Source organism: Octopus bimaculoides, chromosome 13 (genome assembly GCF_046866305.1).
Source record: "Octopus bimaculoides isolate indiv1 chromosome 13, ASM4686630v1, whole genome shotgun sequence".
Lineage (NCBI taxonomy): Eukaryota > Metazoa > Mollusca > Cephalopoda > Octopoda > Octopodidae > Octopus > Octopus bimaculoides.
In genome coordinates, this window is record NC_142940.1 from 8,833,336 (window position 1) to 8,858,761 (window position 25,426).

At 34.3% G+C, this 25,426-nt stretch overlaps 1 protein-coding gene across 7 annotated transcripts in view; it reads right to left on the bottom strand.

Annotated features, from left to right (window-relative positions):
- Positions 1–13,838: 13,838 nt before the first annotated feature.
- Positions 13,839–25,426, bottom strand: part of LOC106878553 (paramyosin) — a 42,827-nt gene continuing 31,239 nt past the window's right edge. For 4 of the 7 annotated variants that reach the window (XM_089362012.1, XM_089362010.1, XM_089362013.1 and 1 more), the window contains 8 exons: positions 25,210–25,426; positions 24,309–24,549; positions 23,434–23,629; positions 22,896–23,024; positions 21,150–21,521; positions 20,359–20,559; positions 18,688–18,892; positions 13,839–14,109 (listed from right to left, as the gene is read on the bottom strand). The exon at positions 25,210–25,426 ends at the window's right edge or, in 1 of these variants, runs on beyond it. In XM_089362012.1, coding sequence (XP_089218138.1) covers positions 18,731–18,892; positions 20,359–20,559; positions 21,150–21,521; positions 22,896–23,024; positions 23,434–23,629; positions 24,309–24,549; positions 25,210–25,426 — 1,518 coding nt within the window. In that variant the 3' untranslated portion in view covers positions 13,839–14,109; positions 18,688–18,730. Of the gene's footprint in view, positions 14,110–17,908; positions 18,893–20,358; positions 20,591–21,086; positions 21,522–22,895; positions 23,025–23,433; positions 23,630–24,308; positions 24,550–25,209 lie in introns of those variants that run through there. The other 3 variants (XR_016244084.1, XR_016244083.1, XM_089362014.1) reach the window with 3 other exon arrangements.

Sequence of the window (25,426 nt, forward strand, 5' to 3'; positions counted from 1 at the left end):
AGCAACATATACACCTTTCTTTCTTTCTTTCTTTCTCTTGCTTTCTTTTTTCTTTTCTTTTTCTTATTTCTGCGGCGAAGAAATTTGAATAAAACCCAATATCATTGGTACTAATTTTATAGACCAATCTCACGAAGAAACAAAAAAAAAAAACAAAAAAAAAAAAACAAAAGAAAAATCCTCGATGTAATTTGAACCGAGAAACGTGAGGTCCTGAAGTAGCTCTCATAAAATATTTAGCCTTGTATGTCTAACATCCGTGTCATTACCAGCGTGCTATAATTAATTATGGGTTCTAATTTAGGCAGAAAGTCAGTAATTTTGAAGAGTGGGGTTAATTGATACCGTCGACCATAGCACTTGATCGGTACTTTATTTTATCGACTCCTAAAGAATGAAAAGCAGAATTGACTCCGGTGAGATTTGAACTCGGAACGTAAAGAGCTGAAAGAAATATCACATGGTATTTTGTCAGATATTCTAACGATTCTGCCATCATACAGCAGTTCTGTGAACGACCTATCGTAAAAATAATGTTCACCTTAGAATTTGAAACAATGAAAAAATACCTCTAAACTGATGTGATGTGATTTGATTGTTGGAGGCATGGAAACAGAATCTGAGTAAGCAGATAAGTTTACAAGAAAAGCTGGTATCAGTAACGAAAACACTGGGCATTAATTAGATTAAAAAATCTATCCAGTGTGTTCATCGCCTTAGTTTTTCACTTCGAAATGGATAAAAGCTAACTCAAAGTGACTAATAGGGTTTTAATATCTCGTTAAGGATTGATTATAGGAGAAAGGCGAATCGGGTTATTTCGAATGCAACTAGATAATGTTCTGTAGACTAGTAGAAAACAATAGCATACGCTATCCACATTCTAAAATGGTTGGCTATGTAGACCACAAAATTGTGATTTGTACGGTCGACCTAGATAGATTTCATGGGCAGGGCCCTGGTTACTGGAAGCTAAACGTGCCTCTCCCGGCGCGCCGAGCTTATAGAGATCTCATTAGCGAATTAATTTAGCGGGTGTTGACGGTGGCAACCATCAACAACAAATGGTGGTTTGCCTTAGAGTAGAACGAATTTGGTTTAGTAAGGTTATAGCGACGGAGGAAACTAGAATACAGGGAGACAGTTAAAAACTTGGAAGAGGCGCTTAGAAATTGCAATCGACGTATTCGCGGCGAAATTGGAATTCGACAAATTCTTCAATGTGAAGCACGAAAACTGCGTATCCAGAGTTAAGGCGCGTATACGGGTATACGGAGAGCAATGAAACAGTTCTCTACGCACGCGTCCAGTGCCCGAGCATTACTGATTTGTGGAGTCATGTCGAACAACTGCTGTCACATGCAGGACGGATCCCTAATGGTCAGAGTGACTGTGGTTTTGTGAGGTCTCTACAAGCAGCCCTTGGAGATCTCCCTGTTTAGGGAGAGTTATATCTAGTGTGAAATTTTATTTCTTTGTTGCTGTTATTTTTATATGAACCCACATTTTATGGTATCCTTAGTGAATCCTTAGAGGTAAATAAAGAAAATTTCGTTATTATTATTATTATTATTATTATTATTATTATTATTATTATTCAGTAGTTTTATTATTATAACGTGCTTTCACTTCACTACCGAGCGCAGCTCTGTGTGCCTTGGGTATGTGCTGTGGTTTGCTGTGATGCTCTTATGGTTACTGTATTGAAAGTGTTTTGCGTAAGATGTGTGCAGTGCCCAGTAGTGCAATTTTCTGTATGTTATATATATTTGTAAGTCCTGGTGTTTTTGTTATGTATTTGTCTGAATATTTTTTATTATACCTATACTATGATAGGAATTGTTTCTGTTTTTAGATTCCACATTCGAGTTACCTCTATTTCCAGGTCTTTGTATTTTGAAAGTTTTTCCATTTCTTTTAGGGAAACGTTGTCATCTGCTGGTATTGATACATCAATTAGAAAGCATTTTTTTCCTTCATGATCTTTGACAACTATATCTGGTCTATTGGCCTTAATTTCTCTATCTGTGTGTATTGGCATATCCCAGAGTATGGTTGCTTTCTCGTTTTCTGTGACCTTTATTATTATTATTATTATTATTATTATTATTATTATTATTATTATTATTGATATTGTTGTTGTTGTTGCTGTTGGCTGAATCGTTGTCTCGTTGAACAAAATGCTTAGCGGCATTTCTTCCGGCTCTTTACTTTTTTGAATGCAAATCCTACTAAGGTCAAATTTTCCTTTCATCCTTTCGGAGATCGATAGCGTAAAGTACCACTCGGGTAATGGGGTCGATGTAATCGTTTAACTCCATCCCTTAAAATTACAGGTCTTGTACCGAAATTTGAAGCTATCATCGTTACTGAGTTCAACCGGGGTCGATAAAATAAATACCAGGTGAATACTGGGGTCAAAGGAGTCGGCTTACAACCGAACTTGTTGAAACCATTATTATTATTATTGTTGTTGTTGTTGTTATTGTTGTTGTTGTTATTGTTATTGTCATTATTATTATTGTTGTTGTTGTTATTTCTGAAACTGCCAAAATGTCACCCTAAACAAAATATAGCAAATGGAACTTGTTTCTCCAGTCGTTTTAACTCCCTCACAACTCTATTACTCATGAATTCGTTTAACTTCTTATCTTCCCGTACTTGGATTCCATCTTGCAACAATACAAACAAGGCAATTACCACTCTAACTATGCTAACTTATACGATAACCATGCAAGACGAGGTAAGGCGAATAGAATAGATAACTGCTCGGTTATAATTGTCCAATAATTTAAGATGAAGTGAAACAATGTTACGGATCGAAATGTTACTGATTTCAGAAATAAGAACATGAGAAAGAAGTTGATAGCATCCAGAATATATTTTTAAAAATGCATATGATTCCAGTAATTCTTGGAAGAAAAGCGAATCCTTGGATTAATAAAACCAGAAGATATTGAAATTAAAATATTTAATTGAAATATCGTCAAGAAAGTCAAGTTCTTACTAGTACCAAGTAAACCCCAGGATCGATACAGTTGGGAGGTTATGTGAGGAAATACACCGGTTAAAAAATATTACGGATCAAATTAAACCAGAAGGCGTATATATTAAAATTAGTATTTTTTTTAGCGGTGGAGGTACGTGGCTGAGTAGTTAGCGTGTCAGCATCATGATCGTAAGTTTGTGATTTCGATTCCTGGACCAGGTGACGCGTTGTGTTCTTGAGCAAAACACTTCATTTCAAGTTGCTCCAGTTCACTCAGCTGGCAAAAATGAGTAACACTGCGATGGACTGGCGTCTCGTCCCGTCCCGTCCAGCTGGCGAACACATACGCCATTGAAACCGGGATACCGGGGCCCATGAACCTGACTAGGCTTTAAAAAGGACACATTTATTTATTATATTTTTAGCGAATCGTTTTAATCGAGGCAGCAAGTTCAAACTTGTAGCAAGTAAATATCTGAATTTTGAATCTAGATCAGTAGATGAAAAGAATGTCGTGATTTAAACAAAGTCTATGGAGAAAGATATCAGAAGATGCAGTGCTGTCTAATTAGCATAGCTCCTGGTTTCGTGTTTCAACTATTATCTATTCTCTGACTGAAGTCGAAAGTTCAAACACCATCAATGAATTATAGAAGGGCACCACTGCAGATGAATGAATCAAGATATGGGGAAATTCTTGGATAATACATAATATATATATATATATATGATGACTGGACGGTTGTGGTGAGTCGAACTAATAAGAAAAATTCTTATTTGATAGAACGGATGTATAACTGTAATAGTGAAATGTAAATGCCGAAAAGAGAATTTTTGATCAAGCTGGAAAACATTGGAATTAGCTAATTTTGTTAATTAGAAGATAGTAACATAATTAGAAGTTAATTATTTGGACAAATACACATCTATAAGTATTTCATGGCTATGCATATGTTTATATATATATGTATATATATATATATATATATATATATATATATATATATAATGTACATATGTGTGTGTATGTGTGTATGTATGCATATCTATATATATAAATATGTATATGTATTTATATATCTATGTGTTTATATTTGTGTGTATGTGTGTATTCACACACACACACACACACACACACACACACACACACACACACACACACACATATATATATATATATATATATATATATATATATATATATATATATATATATGAGAGGCGGAGGAGGGAGGGGGAGCAGGAAAGAGAGTATATGATTTACCCTTCAAGGTATTGTCATTTCGACCTAGGTGAAAGATGGCGGATATCGATAAACTGCATAAGGTTTAAACATTGAGCACGTGATCTTGGCGCTAGATTGAGCTGAAAAGAACCAGCTTTATTTAAATTCCAGTATTTCAGTTGTTAGAACATTCCCTCTTTCCACCACCCCTCTCTCTCATCTCTCTCTTACTCTCTCTCTCTCTCTCTCTCTCTCTCTCTCTCTCTCTCTCTCTCTCTCTCTCTCTCTTCATCTATCTATCTATCTATCTATCTCTTACTTTCTGCTATTCCTCACATCTCTTCTCCCAATCTTTCTTTTTTCTTACAGTAAAGATATCTGATAATAGTATTATGCATATGCGTGTATGCGTGAGAGAGAGAGAGTGCGTATGTATGTGTGTTCCAATATATATATATATATATATATATATATATATATATATATATATATATATATATGGTTTATTGCAACAGTAAGATCTACAAGAATTGCACACATCCTTCTTATTCGGTCAACACAGTTCAGCGCACGGATGTATATATATATATTGCGCGTGTGTGTGTGTGTGTATGTGTACAGAGAGAGAGAGAGAGAGAGAGAGAGAGAGATAGAGATAGAGAGAGAGAGAGAGAGAAAGAAAGAGAGAGAGAGATGTACGTGTATGTATGTATATATGTATGTATGTATGTATGTATGTACTGTATGTCTTGCGTGACCACAGAGTAGGCTACTTACATATAAAAAGACATATAGGACATTTTTCTTTTCCGTTATTTAGCCAAGAAGAAAGAGTGGTGCCTTTGACCCTTTGCAAACCCTCCGTGACTGGCGTGAGGGGGAGGGACGGAGGGAGGAAGTGTGAACTGTATCCTCTAAGCGATTGTTTGTAACAGAGTGAACTCCGTTTAAGACCTTCAAAAATAGGATGTTTCTGTGATAAGGAGCCTTAAAGATAGAATGCTTCTGCGATAAGGTCTACTACCAATTCTAACACAGCAACAAGATTAAGGATTTGAGGAAAATGGGCTAGAGAATTAAATAGTTGAGTGGTACATTTTTTTTTCTGTTTTGACATCAGAATAACGTCAAAATTTAACCTCAGAAAACTAAAATTGACTTTGACAGGATTTGAACTCAGAACATTAAAGACTGTAACAAAATATCAGGATGTTACTATAGTCGATTTGTTTTTCTTATTATCTTATTACATTAAGGCGGCGACCTGGCAGAGTCGTTAGCATACCGAACAAAATGCTTAGCGGTATACCTTCTGGCTTTACGTTCGTAGTTCAAATTCCGACGCGGTTGACTTTGCCTTTCATCTTTTCGATATCGATTAAATAAGTATCAATCAAGTACTGAGGTTGATGCACTCGAATTCCCCCTCCCCTCAAAAGCTGCTAGCCCTGTGCTAAAATTTGAAAGTGGATTTGGTATATGGAAACTGAAAGAAGCCCGTCGTATATTGTGTGTGTGTGTGTGTTTGTGTCTGTGTTTGTCCAACCTCCATCGCTTGACAACCGATGCTGGTGTGTTTACGTCCCGTAACTTAGCAGTTCGGCAAAGCAACCCGATAGAATAAGTACTATATTTACAAAGAATAAGTCCTTTTTTAATAAGACGGTAGGGGATGATTTCAGGGAGATTTGACTGCTACTTCTAGCCTACCAGGTCAAGATTCCGTACAGGGGCTCTTGATTTGTGCGCGCGCGCGTATGTGTTTGTGTTTGTGTGTTTGTGTGCGTGTGTATGTGTGAGTGAGAGTGTTTGTGTGTGAGTGAGGACGGTAACAGCGCTTTTGCTACATCGCAGCGCCACCTATTGGCCATAGTCCTCCAAGTTTGTCTTTAAAAGTAAACTCCATCAGCTGCTATTCTTAGATAAGTAAATATTAAATGTTAGTAGACAAAAGTAAACATAGTCGAGTGGGTAAAGTACGAAAGTACGAGCCCCCAGCATGCGTGTTCGAATTCAATATATACGTTTCGTTGTATTTCTAGAGAGAACACTTCGTTGTGGTTTTCCTCTAGAAAGTATCAGATCAATAAGTACATGTAATAAGACTGATGTCTTTCTCTTCAGAATAAAGTTTGACTCATTCACATCACAGTCACTTCTCACAGTCACAATGAGTGATTAGAAGCTTTGGTAGAAGTTTCTCGAACTAAATGGATAAAATTTCTGCAAAACCGAGTCCACAAAAATTGTTTCACTTCACGAGTGTGAATGAATTTTGTTTTCATTTCAATTTGATGTCCTCGAAGAATGCGTGTTATTTATTTTGTTCATATTTGCATGTCATTTTTTTATACGGTTTATTGATTTTTGTTATTGTTTAGTTTTTTGTTATGTGCCTGTTTCCATCACAGTTTTATATTGCAAACACGATCTTGCTTTGAGGATGTTGTATTGGATAATAATAATAATAATAATAATAATAATAATAATAATAATAATGATGATGATTTCAAATTTTTGTCACAAGGGCAGCTTGGGGGAGGGGTTAAGTGGATTACCAGTGCGTAACTGGTACTTAATTGATCGACCCCGAAAGTCGACCTCGGCGAAATTTGAACTCAGAACGTAGCGACGGGTGAAATACCGTTAAGCATTTCGCCTGGCGTGCTAACGATTCTCCCAGCTCGCCGCCTTCAATAATAATAATAATAATAATAATAATAATAATAATAATAATAATAATAATAATAATAATAATAATAATAATAATAATAATAATAATAATAATAATAATAATAACGGCTTCAAATTGTGACACAAGGCCAGCGACTTCGAGGTACTTATTATATCAACCCCGAAAGTATGAAGAACAAAGTCGACCTCGGTAAAATTTGAACTCAGAACATAAAGACGGACAAAATGCCGCTAAATATTCTACCAGCTTGCCGTCATAATAATAATAATAGTAATAGGTATGAACACGAACCAAAGGCTGTGATGATGAATGATAATTACAGGGTTTTATGGGATTTCTCCACAGAGACAGATCACAGTAATGAAGCAAGTAGACCAGATAAAATATGTACGATCATAGATTTTGCAATGCCATTATGATAATATAGTGAATATCAGAGAAATCGAGAATATTTGGAAATATCAGGAACTAGCCAAAGAAATAAAGAGATTGTGGAAGACAAAGGTAACAACTATTTCTGTGGTAATTGGTACACTTGAGATAAACTGACAAGAGACTGAAGGACATTGGAATTGAGGCACCTATTGTCGACTTGCAGAGAAGTATTATCCTGTATTTTGGAAAGAATTCCAAGAAACATTCATGAGATTTGAGAAGGATTGTCGTCACCAAACTGCGAGATGACATCTTTGCTAACGAAATTAGCATGTAACAGCTTTTGAATAATAATAATAATAATAATAATAATAATAATAATAATAATAATAATAATAATAATAATAATAATGGCTTGATTGTGGAAAATGAAAAAGGTGAAGATAGTGCCAATTATTGTTGGGGTCTTGGGAACAGTATCAGTAGATATTAAGAAGAGCATAATAGAAATTGGAAGAGAGTGTCTGGTAGAAAGCTGTTACAAAAGGTTTGCCGCCTTGGCACGGCCAGAATCATCAGGAAAGTATTATATAGTTGAAGAGAACAAATAGCATGGAACCGTATGCTACAGGTAGCAACCCCCGCTACTTATGCAAGATTCCAGAAGTGCCAACAAAACCTGAGTTAAAATGTTATAATTATAATAATCCTTTCTGTTATAAGCACTAGACCTGAAACTTTGTGGGAGATGGTTTGGTGATTATATCGATCCCAGTGTCCAATCGTTACTTATTTTATCGATATCAAAAGGGTAAAAGGCAAAGAAGAACTCGACGGAATTTGAACTCAGAAGGAAAGCCGGAAGAAATGCTGCTTTTGACCGGCGTAGTTAACCATTCTGCCAGCTCACCACCTTTGTTGGTTTTGAATTTTGGCAGAGGGCTAATATTTCGAGTGGAGTGGGAATCGATACCATCGCCCTCAGAACGTAGTCTGGTACTACGTTTTATCGATCCGGAGGGAGAATTTTAATTCAGAACAGAGAACCGGAAGAAATACCGCAAGGCGTTTTTTCCGATGTGCTAATGATTCTGTCAATCCGCCATCCTTGCTAAAATAATGATAATAATAATAATAATAATAATAATAATAATAATAATAATAATAATAATAATGAAAACGGGAAAGAATAAAATTAAGCCTTGTAAAATGTGTTGACAAATTTATTTATTTTTCTTTTATTTATTTTAGAGATTGTTGCTGTAATATTATTATTATTAATGTTTTTTTGTTATTACTGCTAATGTTGTTGTTGTTGTTGTAGTTGTTGTTGTTGTTGTTATTTACAACTTGTTTAGCAGACAATGTGGAGTTTAGCATGAGGAAGAGTATATCGGAATACCAGCCGTAGCTTTAGATCAACTGTCCATTCGCAAATAAATTTACAAAAAAAATAAATAAATAAATAAAATTTAAAAAAATAAAATGATGAGAAATAAACTGATTATAAAAGTAGCAGTAGTTGTAGTAGTGATAGTAGTAGTAGTAATTGGTGTAGTTGTTGTTGTTTGTTGCAGTGATATTAGTAAAAGCATTAATTGTACTAATAATAATAATAGTAATAATAGTAATAATAGTCGTAGTAGTAGTAGTAATAATAATAATAGTAATAATAATAATAATCAGCGTGTGCAGAAAGAAGGCATGTGTGTATGTGTGTGTATATATATATATATATATATATATATATATATATATATATATATATATCAGAAGGAATTCAAGAAAAAGAGGAGGAAAATATTGGCTTATGAAAACTCAGACAGCTGGAACATATTTTGCCACACATACGTATTTATATATATATATATATATATATATATATATATATATATATATATAAGATCAAAGAAAAATTGCAAGTTTACAGAATATCACAAACGGAAGAAAAAAAATCGCGTCTGTCGGCTTTTTCTTTTCTCCTCTTCCTCTATATTTTCACAGTTAAGGAACAACACAAGAGATACTTCACAATGGTAGAAAGAGGGAGGTAGTTGGAATCAGATATGTTAAGAATTACTGGGCAGGTGCAAAAGGGACGGACAAACAACAGCAACTATATATATATATATATATATATATATATATATATATATATATATATATATATATATATATATATATATATATATGTGTGTGTGCGTGTGTGTGTGTGTGTGTAACTAGATCGGAAACGAGAGAGAAAGATGTATAGAGAGACAGAAATAGAGAGAGAGCTGACATATATTAATGTTGATTATATATTTTTTTTTATAAAATAGGAAGATGGGTCAGTTTTATCTACTTATTTTTTGTTATGTTACGAACACCAAACGATTATAAAACATGAAGAAATATAAATATATATATGTATATGGGCAAAAAAATTGTTTGAAAAAGTCTCCAGAGACCCCGAATAATAAATATAATTAAATAACAGGTCCGATCCTTTCCCGCTCTTAACTACCGCAGTATTCTATGGTCACACTTTAACTGTATTTCTGTAACCTTTCCCGGTTTATACAGAATTTGTTAAGTGTAATATTCAATCGAGTGAAGTTCTCTCGTTACGATTCGCTTCACCAGAAATATATAAAATATTACATTATTATTTGCATCATAGCACTCTAATCGTTCGCTTGGTCAAGCGTAATGATCAACCGCACGAACAATGGCGGTGGTCAGGGGAGATAAATCCCAACCTCCCAACGCCCCGACCTTCCTGTCGCTTTCTGTTTGTTGCATTCTTCTTTGAAATTTTGAGATCATTGGAAAGATTTAACCCACGAAATTTTCAGTAGTACTCGAACAGAAATAAATCTTGAATGCCAACCATCTTTTAACTTCTCAGTTATCTACTATTGCTAAAAGAAAATCCGCTCAAATTGACTCTCATCCTACTTTTCGTCTCAGTTTAATTATCTTTTAAAAATACGCAAAATTTATTTCACCAAAGCATCCATTTAAGGCATGTAGAAAGCTGGTCTTAGAATGCAAGAGCTTCTGGGAACGAAAGGGCCTTCATTTATACCCTACCGATCAAATTTGTCGAAACGGCTCGGCTAAACGAAGTTATGCTTTGTGTCTTTGCTAGCAAACCCATTTGTGTATTTTTATATATACATATATACATATATACATATATATATATATATATATATATATATATATATATTTCCAATCTTCATGATTCGGTTCTTGCCAAAAGAACCGGTCAAAATCACCAGATTAGAAATTCTCAGTGTCTTCAAATCTAAGGCCGACCGTTGGTGTTTCTAAGAGGGTCATATATTTAAAATAAAACCTCACTTGTTCAGTAGTGATATCTTTCTTTAGTAAACCCACAAAAATTACTCCCTTCTGTTAATTCGCAACGACTGAAAAGACAAGCCTTTACGGAAAGGAGCATGTAAGTTTGTCTTATTATTATTATCATTATTGACAACAACAATAATAATAACACCGTCTATTCCGAGAATCAAAATCGTGGTGATATACGTGATGGTCAGGTAAACAGATAAGACTGAGTCATAGAAAACACAAAGAGAGATGATAGCAATATGGCCGCAAGCTTGCATCTATCCGGTTCCCCTATAGTTGGAATACTCTAAAGAGCGGGAAAGTCATACGCTAACAAATCCCTGAAAATCCCATGGATTATCTTTGTTTTGTTTTGATCTGTCTTTCGTCGTTAGCTTAATCTGTTCGATAATACAGATTACCAATTTCAATATTGTCTCGTGAAAAAAAAATTCATTAAAAAGAATGAATTCCTGTATTAATTACCATTGCTATTTTTTAAATATATTTTTGATGCAATACTTTTTTTTTTTGTTTAGTTAATTTTATAATTATCAAAATATCAGAGAAACTCTGATCACATCAGATAAAAAACGACCATAAGTGTTATGGTATGTATGAAAATTATTTTTAAGCCTCCAACACAATTTCTCCAACAATAACACCCATTTTGCTTAGCAGAGTTACTTGGGGGGTTTTTTTGTGCACAATCATTATCATTGTTAGATGAAATATGTCATTTTTTTTTTGTAACGGATTATTAATATGGAATATCAATTTTTTTAATTTACACGAGACAAATTCTACTTCGTTTTTTATATAACTCAGTCGAGACCAGTGGCAAGCAATGTGATCTGTTCCCTGTCGATAAGCTATCAAGTTGAAAGAATATAACCCGATCATAGGGGTAGAATAATATGTATATTTGTTACCTAAGTTCTAAGTGTTCGTTTTTCAGAGAATAGGTGGGATAGCTCTAGTTTATAAATGAGCTAGAGATTTATTCCTGCTTTATTTCGATACAATGTCTGTGTATCGTATGAGTGTATATATATATATATGAGTTGTGTGTTGTGTGTAGTGTGTGTGTGACCTTTTTTAACCAGTCTTCAAGAATAGATACATAAACAAAGTCGTTAAAATAAAAGATGCAAGAAGAAAAATATAGATAAATGAAAAAGAGAGGGAAAAAAATTACAACTAAAATTTACAAAAATATTAATAATAAATTAAATTAATTTTCTTTTTTTAAATTTAAAATAATGATAACGTTAAAAAAACCCCAGTTATTTACACAGAGTTTGGAAGTCAATGAATGCAACTGAACAGTTCCCGAGGGAAGTGGGGGAGGGGAGAGCAAGATTTTAAGTTCTTCATCAATGATGTTTTAATATATATTGTTTTTGTTTTGTATTTTTGTTGTTTATTTTGATGTCCTTTTTGAAAATACTTTCTATCGACTTATCATTTTCTTCTATGGTTTGTCATGTTTTCGGTTGCTATTTTTTCTCCTCTTCTTTAAGCTATACACAGCTGTCTCCCCTGATCATGCCTGAAGGTTCTATAACAGATACCTCTAAGGAGAAAGAACTTTTCGAAGAATATGAGTAACAGTACATATGTAACAGTACATATATATATATGTAATGATTGAGTAAATCGATCACAGAATGGAAATAGTGCAGATTTTTTTTATTATTTTCATAGAGCGCAGTTATACATGACGTTATACCATTTGTCATTTGCCTACGTAGGATCCAGACCTCAGTCGCAAACAGAAGACAAACAGTAACATTATCAATATACAGCTAACAATAATAATAAAAATAATTATAATAAATTACAATGACGTATTCTTATATTTTTTCTTTACAAATAAAAAAAAATCGAAGAAAAATCACGGAAAAGAAAAATATAATTTTCTTTCTGGACTTTTTCCTCCTTTTTTTTACCTTTGTTTAAAAAAATACCTTAATTTTGAAATGAGTCCAAAAGAGTCATTGATCTCAGGTACCGTTGAAATCCAGCAACAGGCTTTAATTAGACAATTAAATAAATAGATAAATGTATGTATGTAAAGGAAGAATCGCTGCTGAAGAATTTTTTCTTTTTTTCTTCAATTAGAGAGAAAAAAAATGATTATTAGATAGCTGTAGAGACTTTTGAACTCGTGTACCATTTTCTTGAAATCGGTTTTGCATTCACTTTAAACAAAAACAATTATATCGCAATGACACAAAAAACATGTCATTTAAACGAACAGAATCGTGTCTTTTTTAGATATATTTTAAAAAGTCATATATATATATATATATATATATATATATATATATATATACATATATATATATATATATATATATATATATATATATATATATATATATATATATATATATATATATATATATATATATATGAATTCCAGTTCTCCTCCAGAATATGATATCTTATATGAAAATATAGAAGAAACAATTGACATCACAGAATAAGCTTCATTTTGTTTTTTGGATTTTTTTGGGGGGTATTTTTAGTCTTTTGTTTTCCAAGATGGCACATAAAGAAGAGAAAGAAGGAGAGTGAGAAACAGAAAAAAAAGAGAGAAAAACTTGTGGGTAAACGTGCTTTCTGTTGCTTTTAAGGTAGGTTTCAAACAAATTGACGAACTACGGAATAAATTTAAACACGAAAAGAAAATTGATATTTCTTCTCAGTTGTCTTTTTTTCTTCACTTCAAGATTTCTTTGAAGTTTCGCTACTCCACTCTAGATTGTAAATTCAGAAAGTAAAAACAGGAAAAAAAAAAAAAATTTAATAATCACCAAAATCATGGTGTATGTGTGTGTGTGTCTGTGTGTTGCGTTTCATTTTCACAAAAGTGAAAAAAGTGGAAGGATGTGACGGCAGAGGGTAAAAATGCATGTGAACACAAATATGTTACTGTATCGGAAAGCTATCTGTCCACAATGGACAATCATAAGAAATCAACACTTTCCGTTCAAGTGAGATTTATTTAAGCCATCGGTACGTAGTAACTTGCAAAAACGATGGAAAGTTTTTTTCAACATAAAATCTTGCAGACTAACTTCCTTGTTTTTTGACAAGTGAATATATATATATAAATATATATATATATATATATATATATATATATATATATATATATATATATATATAATGTTAAAGAGAAAAAAATTGGTTACCAGAGGTCGCTGTTTTGCTTTGTTATTTTTTTTTTTCTTTTATTTTACACATGCAGTGGTAATCACGCAGCAATTAGGGAAAATTTTTCTTATATAAAAAAAATTTGCTTTGAAATGCAGATTTATAAATTATAAAAGAACGTTAGAAAAATAAATGTCCCTTTTGCAGATGATATTTTTTGGTGGCAAGAAGTGAAGTGGTACCCTGAAAACCGACATGTAAAACTTGGAAGATCTGGTGGGATGTGCAGGAAAGAAGTGGGACACTCTTTTGAGACGGCATCTGAAAAGAAAAGAAGAAAAAAGATGAAACAATAGATTGAATTAATAATCAGTTGTTAATTATTCAATAAAATAGCTGAAAGATTTCAGTAATGCGTTTCTGTTGACTATTTTTTCTTTTTTCTTTTTCTTTTTTTTTCTTTTTTTTTTTCATGTTACGTTATCATTTCTTCTGATGCCATCGAGGTTCTAAAATACGATTATCTCAGTGAAGATAATAAGCTAACGAGACGCAAAAATAAGGGATAAAAATTGTAAAAGCAATATATTTCTGTGTTTTTGAAAAAATATGTATACGAACTTTGGGGAATTATAGAAGGCTTTCATTTTCAATAGAATAAAAAAAAGTACAAAGCAGTCACGAAAAATTCATCGTTTTGTCTTGTTTTGTTTTGTGTTTGTTTAGTTACTAAATTTGATTGCAGTCGAAGTTTTAACCACACACATTATATACTGCTTGGGTTGGGATACTTGTGATATACATATATATATATATATATATATATATATATATATATATATATATATTGCCTTATCTATGGAGCATTTGCCTGCAAATGGTTCCTACTGAGATTTTAAAGAAAAGCTTTCACGGTTTCGACTTTCCCGGATCTTGCATCTATTGTAGGACTGGGACTGAAAAATAAAGAAAGTATAGCGGAAAGTACACGACTCTCATAAAACTATGAATGACGAGATTGGTGCAAAATAGGAAAAAAAAAGGGCTCCTGACGGAATTACATGTAGATCCAAATATCCAAAGACAGATGTTATATCTCGACACAAAGACTAGTGCTATAAGCAATTATAAATCACAGAAATCCACCAGATGTAAGTTTCCAATATGATTGCATTCTGCAACAGCCTTTAAGAACTAACTGGTTAAAAATTAATTGATATCTAGGCCATTGTTATAGTCATAAGTCAACCTTAATCGTCAGACAAATGATCAAAGGTGTTGCCACGATGACATAGTTTATCAATAATTTCATTACCTAATATGACATCATTGATATAAACTTGTCCTTTAAAACGGCAGAGTGTCATTTAAAGAAGATTTGGTTGTTATTTCTAGTTGATTAAACAACCATATAAAAGTTCTCACACGGGTACGAATCTGGAATGACGGAATACCATCGTTTAAAATCTTTTCTCGGCAATAATAAGCTTGTAATAAAAGTATGACTATTGACATAATTTACTCTCAAGTTGTATTTATGTGTGGTTATATTTATGTGTTGACAGATTAACAAATGTCACTTAATCCTAATTAAGCATTGAATTATGAAAGTTACGTGAGATTAAAGATATAAAGTATATAAACTGATAGTTCTATCAGTATTTCTAAATACGATGTCCAATAATATCAGTTGTAATAGGACATTGCATTTGGGGATATAAGAAAAGCTAGTAAGACTAAGTGAATACAGAAAAACAAAATATACCCATGTATTTATATATGTATGCGTGTATGTATGTATGAACATATACATATGTGTGTGTGTGTGTGTACGTACATATGTATGTACTTATACATATATATGTGTATGGAGAGTTTGAGTATATAATATTTAGTTACATAATCTTACGTGCGTTTCTTGAATGTAGCCTGCATTGTCAAATTTTCACAGATGCGTAACTTTCATTCGTAATTTACCTATTCATACTGGATTAGTGACAGTGTTGCCATCACAACTACTGTATGTGTGAATGTATATATGTATGTACGTGTACATTGTGTATGTGCGTGTTTCGTCCGTTGTAATACCTTTATTTTCTTTGAATTACAACATTTCTTCATCCTTACCTTCTCTTGTGGATTCAACAGCATACAGGAAAGTAGGTGCCACAAAATATATTCTTGCTTTTTTTTTCCTTTTTACTTCACATTAAGATGTCGTCTGACGTTCATTATTCATTTCTAATATAGACACAAGACCACAGTTTGGGATGGAGTAGGGATGTAACCAACTATACTGATACCAGTACTGCACTGCTTTTACTTTTTATCGACCCCGGAAGTTGGAAAGATAATGTTGATCTCAGCAGTATTTGAACTCAGAACGTAAAATGCCGTAAGTAAATGACGTATGGCATTTTCTCTATGTGCCTAACCATTTTACTAATGTACCACTATGTGAATGAACGCTTGCTTTTGGAAACATTTTGACAACGCTCTCTCTAATATTACTATACATCATTTGTAATATTTTCCCTGAAATCAGTCATTTGGAACCAAAATCTCGTCTTCCACTTTTCGTCAAATAAAGATTTCTCCTTCTCGAAATTCATTTATTGCTTGTTTATTTGATTGTTGTTTGCTTTTCTTTAAAATATTGGCCAAATAAACGAATATAAAAATAGAAATATTTAATGTGACTTTTTAAAATCCCTCGAACACAAACTTCTAACAAAATACTACTGCTAAAAGATTTGTCATCCCTTCCACCATCTCTCTTCTCCCTAACTCTCTAGCGTGCGCTCTCTCTCTTTCTCACACGCTCTTTCTTTCTGTCTTTCTTTCTATTCCTGTGACCTGATTTCTTTCAGCAAAGGAGAAACCGCTGCATGGACAGAATCAGTGAATAATGTACACAAATTTGAATATATTCGAGGTTCATGAGGGAGAGAAATGTAAATTGTTACGTTTTGAGCCAGTTCCTTCGAATTTTTTTAAAATTTCTAACCAAGGGATCCTGTCCGGAACGTTAAGATTTCCCTTTTCTTCTTTATCCATGGTCGACAAAAGTATTCTTCTCTTTTTGCCAAAATTTTGCACTCCTGATCTTCGCTTGGCGAACTGGCAGAATTGTCAGAGAGTCCGAAAGAATGCGTCTCGATATCTCTTCTGAGTTCAACTCCTGCTAAAGTCAATGTTGCCTTTCGCCATTTCGAGATTGATAAAAATTCCCCAGTCCGGGATAGCGGATTTGCGGAATATCAAAGCGTCAAACAAGATGCCTTGCGATACCAGTTTCAGCTCCGTTCATTCTGAGTTCAAATCCCGCTTCCTATCATCAGGAAAAAACGAGGCCCTTCGAGTCCCGGCAAAACAGAAGCAGTAAAAAGCTTGGAAAGTCCTAAAGTAAATGCTTAAGTACTCCAGTCGATCACTCTCCATGCGAGCTCACTAACTGGCAAGAGAAAATGCATAGGGACTTCTTTATGTCCATTGAATTGGATGAACGAATATACACACAGAAGCTAAAGCAAACGAAAACAAAACAAAAGCAATGAAAAACGACAACTAACAAAAGCAAAATCCGATTAACTAAAACTATAAACAGTACAGTAAAACAGACAATGCAAAACACAGACGACAGGGGGGAGCAGAAGCAGACGATAGGTAGGGTGGGAAAGCAGACGATAGGGGAAAAGCGGGAAAAGAGAGTGTTTTGTAAGTGGAAGTTGGGAGTCGGGGAAAATATGCGGAAGCTCGTCGCATTTAAACAGAAATTCAGGATTAACTAAACAAATTGAGATATTAAAGAAATTATGGGGTATAAATTTTATCACGAAAATACCATACTGAAGGGAATTTAAAAGACGGTTTTAACTTTTGGGATTCTTTATTGAATACTCATTTTTATTTTTATTCCATTTTCTTCAATTTGTTCCGATTTTTTAAAAACAATTTCAAGTGGAATTTTTTTATTGCGTTTTTTTTTTCTTTTTCTTTCTAAACTTTGGTTTGGTGATTGCAAAGGAATTATTCGAAATATCTTAACATTTTGTTCTGGCAACGAAAAGCGGTGTGAATTAATTCGCAAACAAAAAAAAAAAAGAAAATTAAATTAACGTTTTTTAATATTTTTACTTTTTTATTTTGATTTTTTCCTTTTATTTTGTTTCTTCGATGTTGCAAAAAATAACAATTTTTTGGTTGTGTTTTTTAGCTCTTTTATCGGTCGAACGTAGGAAGTGTCAGAAACGTGTTAAACAACAAAGAAGAAAAAAAAACAAGTAATAATCAGAAGAATTGAAAAAAAAACAAAAAACAATAAGGTACATTCGTGTGGAAGAATGACAACAGATTCCATGCGTTTTTTTTCACATTACATTTTGCTTCTTGTCGGAAGAAATTGTCCGAACATTATCGCTATTTTGTCAAATGATGGATTGAAAAAACAACAAGCAGTGACATTAATTATTATAATTAATAAACACTGCTCATTAAATTAGTTTTTACACTTTTTTTTGTGTGTATATGTGTTTTCCGTGAAAATAATGCAATGTATCTAGCTATACATTTATATGTCTGATAATGCATGTATGTATATTCAAATGTGTAAATCAGTATATGGAATACACATTATTGTCCATATTACATATCAGATGCTACCTATCATATTCTCTGCCATTTTATGATTTTATTTTTCTGTTTGTCATAATACTGTTTCCTTCTTTATTTATTGTTTGTCCTGTACGCTGTGTTTAGGTATTAACTAAGCAGTGGTGTATTTGCAATATTTATTTACTAAAAGTGAATGTGTTAAAAGGGTATTTAAAAGTGTTGTAGCAGTGATGGTGGTGGTGGTTGTGGTGGTGTTGAAGCAAATAAGTAGTGAGTAGAGCTCACCGTCGGCGGTGGTTGGCTGGCTTCCGGGTCACTCAGCATCTGCTTATATCCTCACGACTCTGGTTATCTCCCTTGAAACGGACATCGAACGAGACCTTCGTACCGCAGAAAGATTCTTCTCAGCCAAATCTGCTCTGTGTTCAGCATCATCCACTAATTGCTGAGCCTTGCGGTATTTGTTCAAGGTAATTGTGGTAACATCCTCCTGAAAAAGCCAAACATTTCGAAATGCAGACAAGTAACGATATTTTATTAAGTTACTGTGGTTTCTTACTCTCTAAATAAAATAAAAATATTCTATTTGCTCAAACTCTCGACTCACAATTAAGAAAAACGAAATAGCAGTTTTAACGAAAGCCTCGCATTTTAATTATTATATAGACGCTGGTGTTTTAACAGAGCAACAAACAGCCTATTGGTCAGAGGCGAGAAATTAGTATAATAATAGGACCTAAGCCGTTTAGGAAATATTTTCAGGGTTTCCATTCAGTAATGATTGCAGCATCCTCGAAGATTATGTTTTTGGGTTTCCCTTTTATATTCCAAGTAATAAAGGTAATTAACTTTCTCCAGGCAAAGCTGTTTATAACCTTTGAAGTGCATAGGTTAAGCAATTTTCTCCCGGAATATGAAAGAATTACATGTGAGAGAAGTCAGCTTTTTATAATCAGCCATGGAGTGTCAAAACAAAATCAAAATAGGAAAACAAACCTGTATGGTATTATTATCAAACCTGTATAGGATTATCGCCAGACCTCTTTTGGATTATCATCAAAGTTATATTAGACTGGTTTCAAATTTTGGCACAAGGCCAGGAAGTTCGGAGGAGGGTGCGAGTCGATTACATCGACCCCCAGTGATCAACTGGTACTTATTTTATCGACCCCGAGAGGATGAAAGGCAAAGTCGACCTCGGCGGAATTTGAATTCAAAACGTAAAGACGGACGAAATGCCGCTAAGCATTTTGTCCGGCATGCTAACGACGCTGCCAGCTCGCCGCTCTAAAGAGTAATATTAGATTGATATTACTTCTTTATTGGGTTATTATTAAACCTGTATAGAATTATATTGTATTATCATCATCATTAGAGTGACATCAATCCTATATAGGATTGTCATTGCATCTATATTAGATTATCATCAAAACTATATTAGATTAACATAAAGATTATTATCAAAGCTATATTAGACTAATATCAATTCCATATAGGATTATCATCAAAGCTATACTGGATTAACATCAAAGCTATATTAGATTAATATTAATTCTTTAGATTAATATTAATTCAAACTGATATTGGTTTTTCAGAAATATTACTAATACGTTCTTTAGCATGAAGACACACACACACACACACACACACATAACACACACACACACACACACACATACACACACACACATTCATTCACACACAGACATATCTGATCAGTTGACACTTTTCTAAGTACACACACATACATTTTTTTTCAGTACCATGTATTAAAACTCGATGAAATGGTGGTGGTAGTGGTGATGATGATGATGATGATGATGATGGATATGATGATGATGGACATGATGATGGACATGATGATGGACATGATGATGATGATGATGATGACGACAATGAGCAAGACGACGATGGCGGCGGCGACGACGAAGATAACGGTGATGGCGTCGAACTCACAGCCTCTTCCAATTGGCGTTTGTAGGCTTTCACTTTGAGTAAGAGCTGGTCGTTGGCGCTGGTCAATTCAGCAATAACTCTTCGGTCATCTTCAATAGCTGTGGACAATTCCTTGAACTGGCGGTCAACCTTGCGATAAGAAGCAATGACTTCCCTTGATCGGCGTTGTTCCACTTCCAGTTCAGCTTCTAAGTCTCTGACCTGAAAGTTGAAGTAATCAATTGATTAATGACTGATCAATCAATCGGTAGTTCAATAATACAATGAATAAGTAATGGAAACGATAGAGAATGAAGGAGAGAGAAAGGAATAAGAAAGAAATGAGTGAGAAAGAGAGAGAGAGAGTAAGAAAATAGTTCGTTATATGAATGAGAGAGAAAATCGAAAGAGAGAAGAAAAAAGATAAGAAAAAAGTAATGCAAAAAGATACGAGGACAATAAAAAGAGAAAGAAAAAAGACAAATAGATAGATAGATAGATAGATAGATAGATAGATAGATAGATAGATAGATAGATAGATAGACAGACAGACTAAAGAAAAAGAAAGCTGATGGCGGAATAACTAACTGCAAAAACTAATCAAAGAAAGAAAAGAAGCAAGAAAGAGTATAAGAAACTGAGTAAAAGAGAGAAAAATATAAAGGAAGAAGAACGAAGAGTGAAAGAGCGAAATGAATGAATGAATAAAAACAAATGAAAAAGAAGTTAAAATGAGAAAAAGTGTTTACCAATGGAAAAATAAAAATACAAAATTGCGATGATTATGTGCTCCAGAAATTGCATTTACTTACACGTGCTTGCAATTTGGCAACCATTCTCTTTCCTTCCCTCTGGGCGAAAGCCTCAGCCTCTTCCAGTCTAATAGTAATTTCTCTGACTTCGATTTCAAGAGCCTTGCGAAGGCTTTCAGCATTCTTGTAGTTCTCTTGTTCCTGTTTGAGTTCATCAGCAAGACGGTTGACTTCGACGGCTAGCCTGTCAGCACGATCGTTGGCAGCACGCATGTTGTTGATAGCTTCATCCAATTCGGCTTGCATACCTTGGATGTCACCTTCCAAGCGCCTCTTGTCGTTTGTAAGGGAAGTGATGAGAAGTTGGCATTCGGATAAGCGTGCAGTGGTTTCGTGCAATTCATTTTCAGCATTCTTGCGAGAACGTTCAGCCTGTTTGGAAGAATAAAATATATATATATATATATTAGCGTTTTTATTTTTCGACTGGTCGGCAACAACATTTATTTGTTTAAGGATACAAGAACAGAAAATAAAAAGTTGCATTATTCAAGCTTAACCTAACAACATGAGAAAAGTAAAATATCCACAAGAATCAAAGTCATCTTGCAAATTTGATTTGTTAAGAGGCTATTTCTCACTTTACAATGCGTATCATAACAAATATATTAGTTCTTTTTGACTAAACTCAGGTCAAGGGTCAAGGGAGAAAATGGAATATTGCGTCATTCATGTAGTTTCCATGAATATTAGATATGTGATGGCTTGACAAGACATCAAAAAATGCAGTATGGTTACTTTGCCAATTTGTATGACCTTTGTCGGTCAATGTTGACCATACATTTTAACATGTTTCCAGGCCTGATAAAGACATCTTTTTTGTTCAGGAAATTTAGCTGCTGCAAAGTATGCAAATCTTTATCCTCCCAACAGACACATATATATTTATCCAAGGAAAAGGCCCTCGACAGCTTAGCACTTGTGTGGTAGCAAGCGTTGCTATCAGAACACAATTAGACAGAACAGTTACGGCGAAGTAACTCGTCCGATTCTCTATAAGTTTCGCCAATCCTTCACCCGAATTGATACTTTTAAAACAAGGTAAATTGGCAGAGCCTTTCGAATGTTTGATAGTGCAAATCCTGCCAAAGCCAATTTCGCTCTCCATTTTTCTTTTCTGGATCGATAAAAATGTACCAATCTTCGACAATATTTCGTTAAAACCACGACTTAGTTTGGTTACGTTTCCTCACACTTTGATTAGCAAGTGCAAAGTGAAATAAATATCAAAGATGCTTTGTCCTACGAAGAAACTGCAAGAGTTACTCAGTGGTTTTCCAAGTTCTACTTCTGAATTCTTCGCAACGTCGGAACCCTTTCCGTATCGTCAGCAGGCATCTTAGGATCACAGCGTTTTGGTCCTTAACCTTGTACGCGTGTCCTAAGTGGAGCAGCGAGGACTGTCACAACGTGATTTCTGCAGATATTTATATGGTCATTGTCACTCTCTCTCTCTCTCTCTCTCTCTCTCTTCTCTCTCTCTCTCTCTCTCTCTCTCTCTCTCTCTCTCTCTCTCTCTCTCTCTCTCTCTCTCTCTCTCTCTCTCTCTCTCTCCACACATACACATTTACACACACACAATTTACATTTTTATCTAAGCCAAACTATGATATGGCCACATTCATGTACGTAAATGATATACCATAAGGACATTAAGCTGTTGTACTAAAACCGATGGTCACCATGCTCATTTGTAAATGGTCAGTGCAAGTGACCATATCGAGATGTGGAATCATAAATACTTACAGTTTCAAGAAGAGAACGGCAATCTTCAAGTTCGGTTTGAAGGCTAATGCGTTTCCTTTCAGATACAGACAAGCTGGAACGGAGGTCTTCGCTGATACGATGTTCTTCCTCAAGACGGGTTTCGATTTCCTGCAAAGGACAGAGAGAAACAGAAAAAATAAGAAATGGGGGCATTATAAAAAGGGATTATGAAGAATATATAAGTAGGTGGTAGAGGGGATAAAGGGGTTAAGAGTGGAAGGAAGATTGAAGAAGTATTTTTCCGTGAAGAGAGGGAGAAGGATGCTTTACTGTGGTTTATGGTTAGGGACATCGTTTAGTTTATATATGCTTTGTTGAGGTGGAGTACGACTAACCCCTGAGCCTTCCAGCAAGCTATTTATGACCAGAAAGTAAGAGGAGTCAATTGCAATAACAGTAAAACTAATAATTGTGGTATTTCGACTTCTCGGTGCCAAATATTCATAGTACAGGGTGCTACCAAGAAAAGAAAAGAAAAAAGCTAAATAAATTCGGTAAAATTAAATCTCGAACTAACCTTAATCCTGATGTGCAGAGTTTTGATGACTTTGACGTGTTCAGCGTTCTGCCTGGTGGCAACATCCAAAGCGGACTCCAATTCTCTGATGTCGGTTTCGTATTTCTTCTTGAGTCTGTTGAGTTCGCTCTTGTATCTGGTCTCGACCTCCACCAAAGTGCGTTGAAGCTCTTCAATGGCACGAGCGCTGCTCTTCCTGTTGTAGTGAATAAAAAACAAAAGTTGGTGAAATAATAAAATGGTGATGAAGATGATGATGATATAATTTGTGTATGAGAATGCATATGGTAAGAACCTAATATATATGTAGTGTTTAATAAATAGATCAGAGCAATATACATACATACAGATATACATACATACATACATACATACATACATACATACATACATATATACATATATATATACATATATATATATATATATATATATATATATATATATATATATACACATACATACACATATACACACACATATATAGCAAATATGTGTCTATGTGTATGTGTGTGCATGTATATTGATAAACATATGTTGTGCATGTGTGTCGATATATATATATATATATATATATATATATATATATATATATATATATGTACATATATATATGTACACACACACACACACACACACACACACACACACACACACACACACACACATATATATATATTGCTATTGCAGATTAAAGAAGAGACTGCAGAAGCACAGACGCACATGGGTTCACACATGTACACACGCCCACACTCACGCGCGCACACACAATAGATATTACTACGTGGAGCGTGTTAAATGAAACTAATTACTATGATGATGAAAACGAAAATGACGATGATGATGACGAGAGCGGCAGGGAGAAGCGAATGTACCTGATGCTTTCAATTTCTTCATCCTTTTCACGGAGTCTGTTCTCCATCTCACTACGGAGTTGGTTGAGAGCGGTGGTGGCGGCTTGCAGTTTGTTTTCGGCATCACGCAAGCTTTCTTCGGTGTCACGGAGAGCAATGGTAAGGGAATCACGTTCGGCTTCCAATTGAGCGCGGAGGGCCTGGAGTTCAGCAAGTTGACGGTTAGCATCTTTCAATGCGTTTACGGTTTCACGGAGGTTGTCTGGAAAGCGATGGGATAAAAAGAATATATGTAAAACATTGAACGGAAAGATACACAAAGTAGGATATTGGGGACTGGATGTGCGTGCATATGTACGGTTGTGTGTTTGTGTGTGTGGAACACGTAAGGAATGAGGCCGTGTTTGTCTAAGGAAGGCCTTAGAAGTCGTCAGAAGAGCACAGTGAAGTTGTTAACTGTGCATTTTATGGCATTTCCTTTTGCAGGAAATGTGAAAAAATGTTGTGCCCCCAGAAAACGGACTGAAACGTGATAACGAAGTTTACCAAAGCAATATTGTAACACCTACTGCAAGAGGTGTCCATCCTTGTCACATCTATACAAAAGAGCGTGTACACGTGTGTGCGTGTGTGAGTGTGTGTGTGTGTGTGTGTGCGTGTGCATATATATATATATATATATATATATATATATATATATATATATATATGTATATGGATGCATATGTATTCAAATATATACATACATATATACATACGTACATACATACATATATCAGTTCGATTATTGTAGTTTCTTTAGGCTTGTGAAAAGAACCTATTTCGCGAGTATGTGTGTATATCTGTATGCAAGTCAGTGTGTATGTATGTCTATATGTGTGCGTATGTTTGTGTAGGAATATTTTCCTAGTCTTCTACTTACCAGTAAGCTGTTTGTTCTCTCTGGTGAGGTTATCAACTCTCTCTCCGAGTTCAGCGTTAGAAACCTTGAGACGATGATTCTCCTGTTCCAAGTTGCGGTTAGCAGACAACAAGTTGGCGTTCTCAGCTTGCAATTCTTCAACACGTTTGCCCAATGAAGCATTTTCGTTTTCGAGTTGACGGTTCTTCTTGGTGAGTTCCTGAACAATGATCTGGAT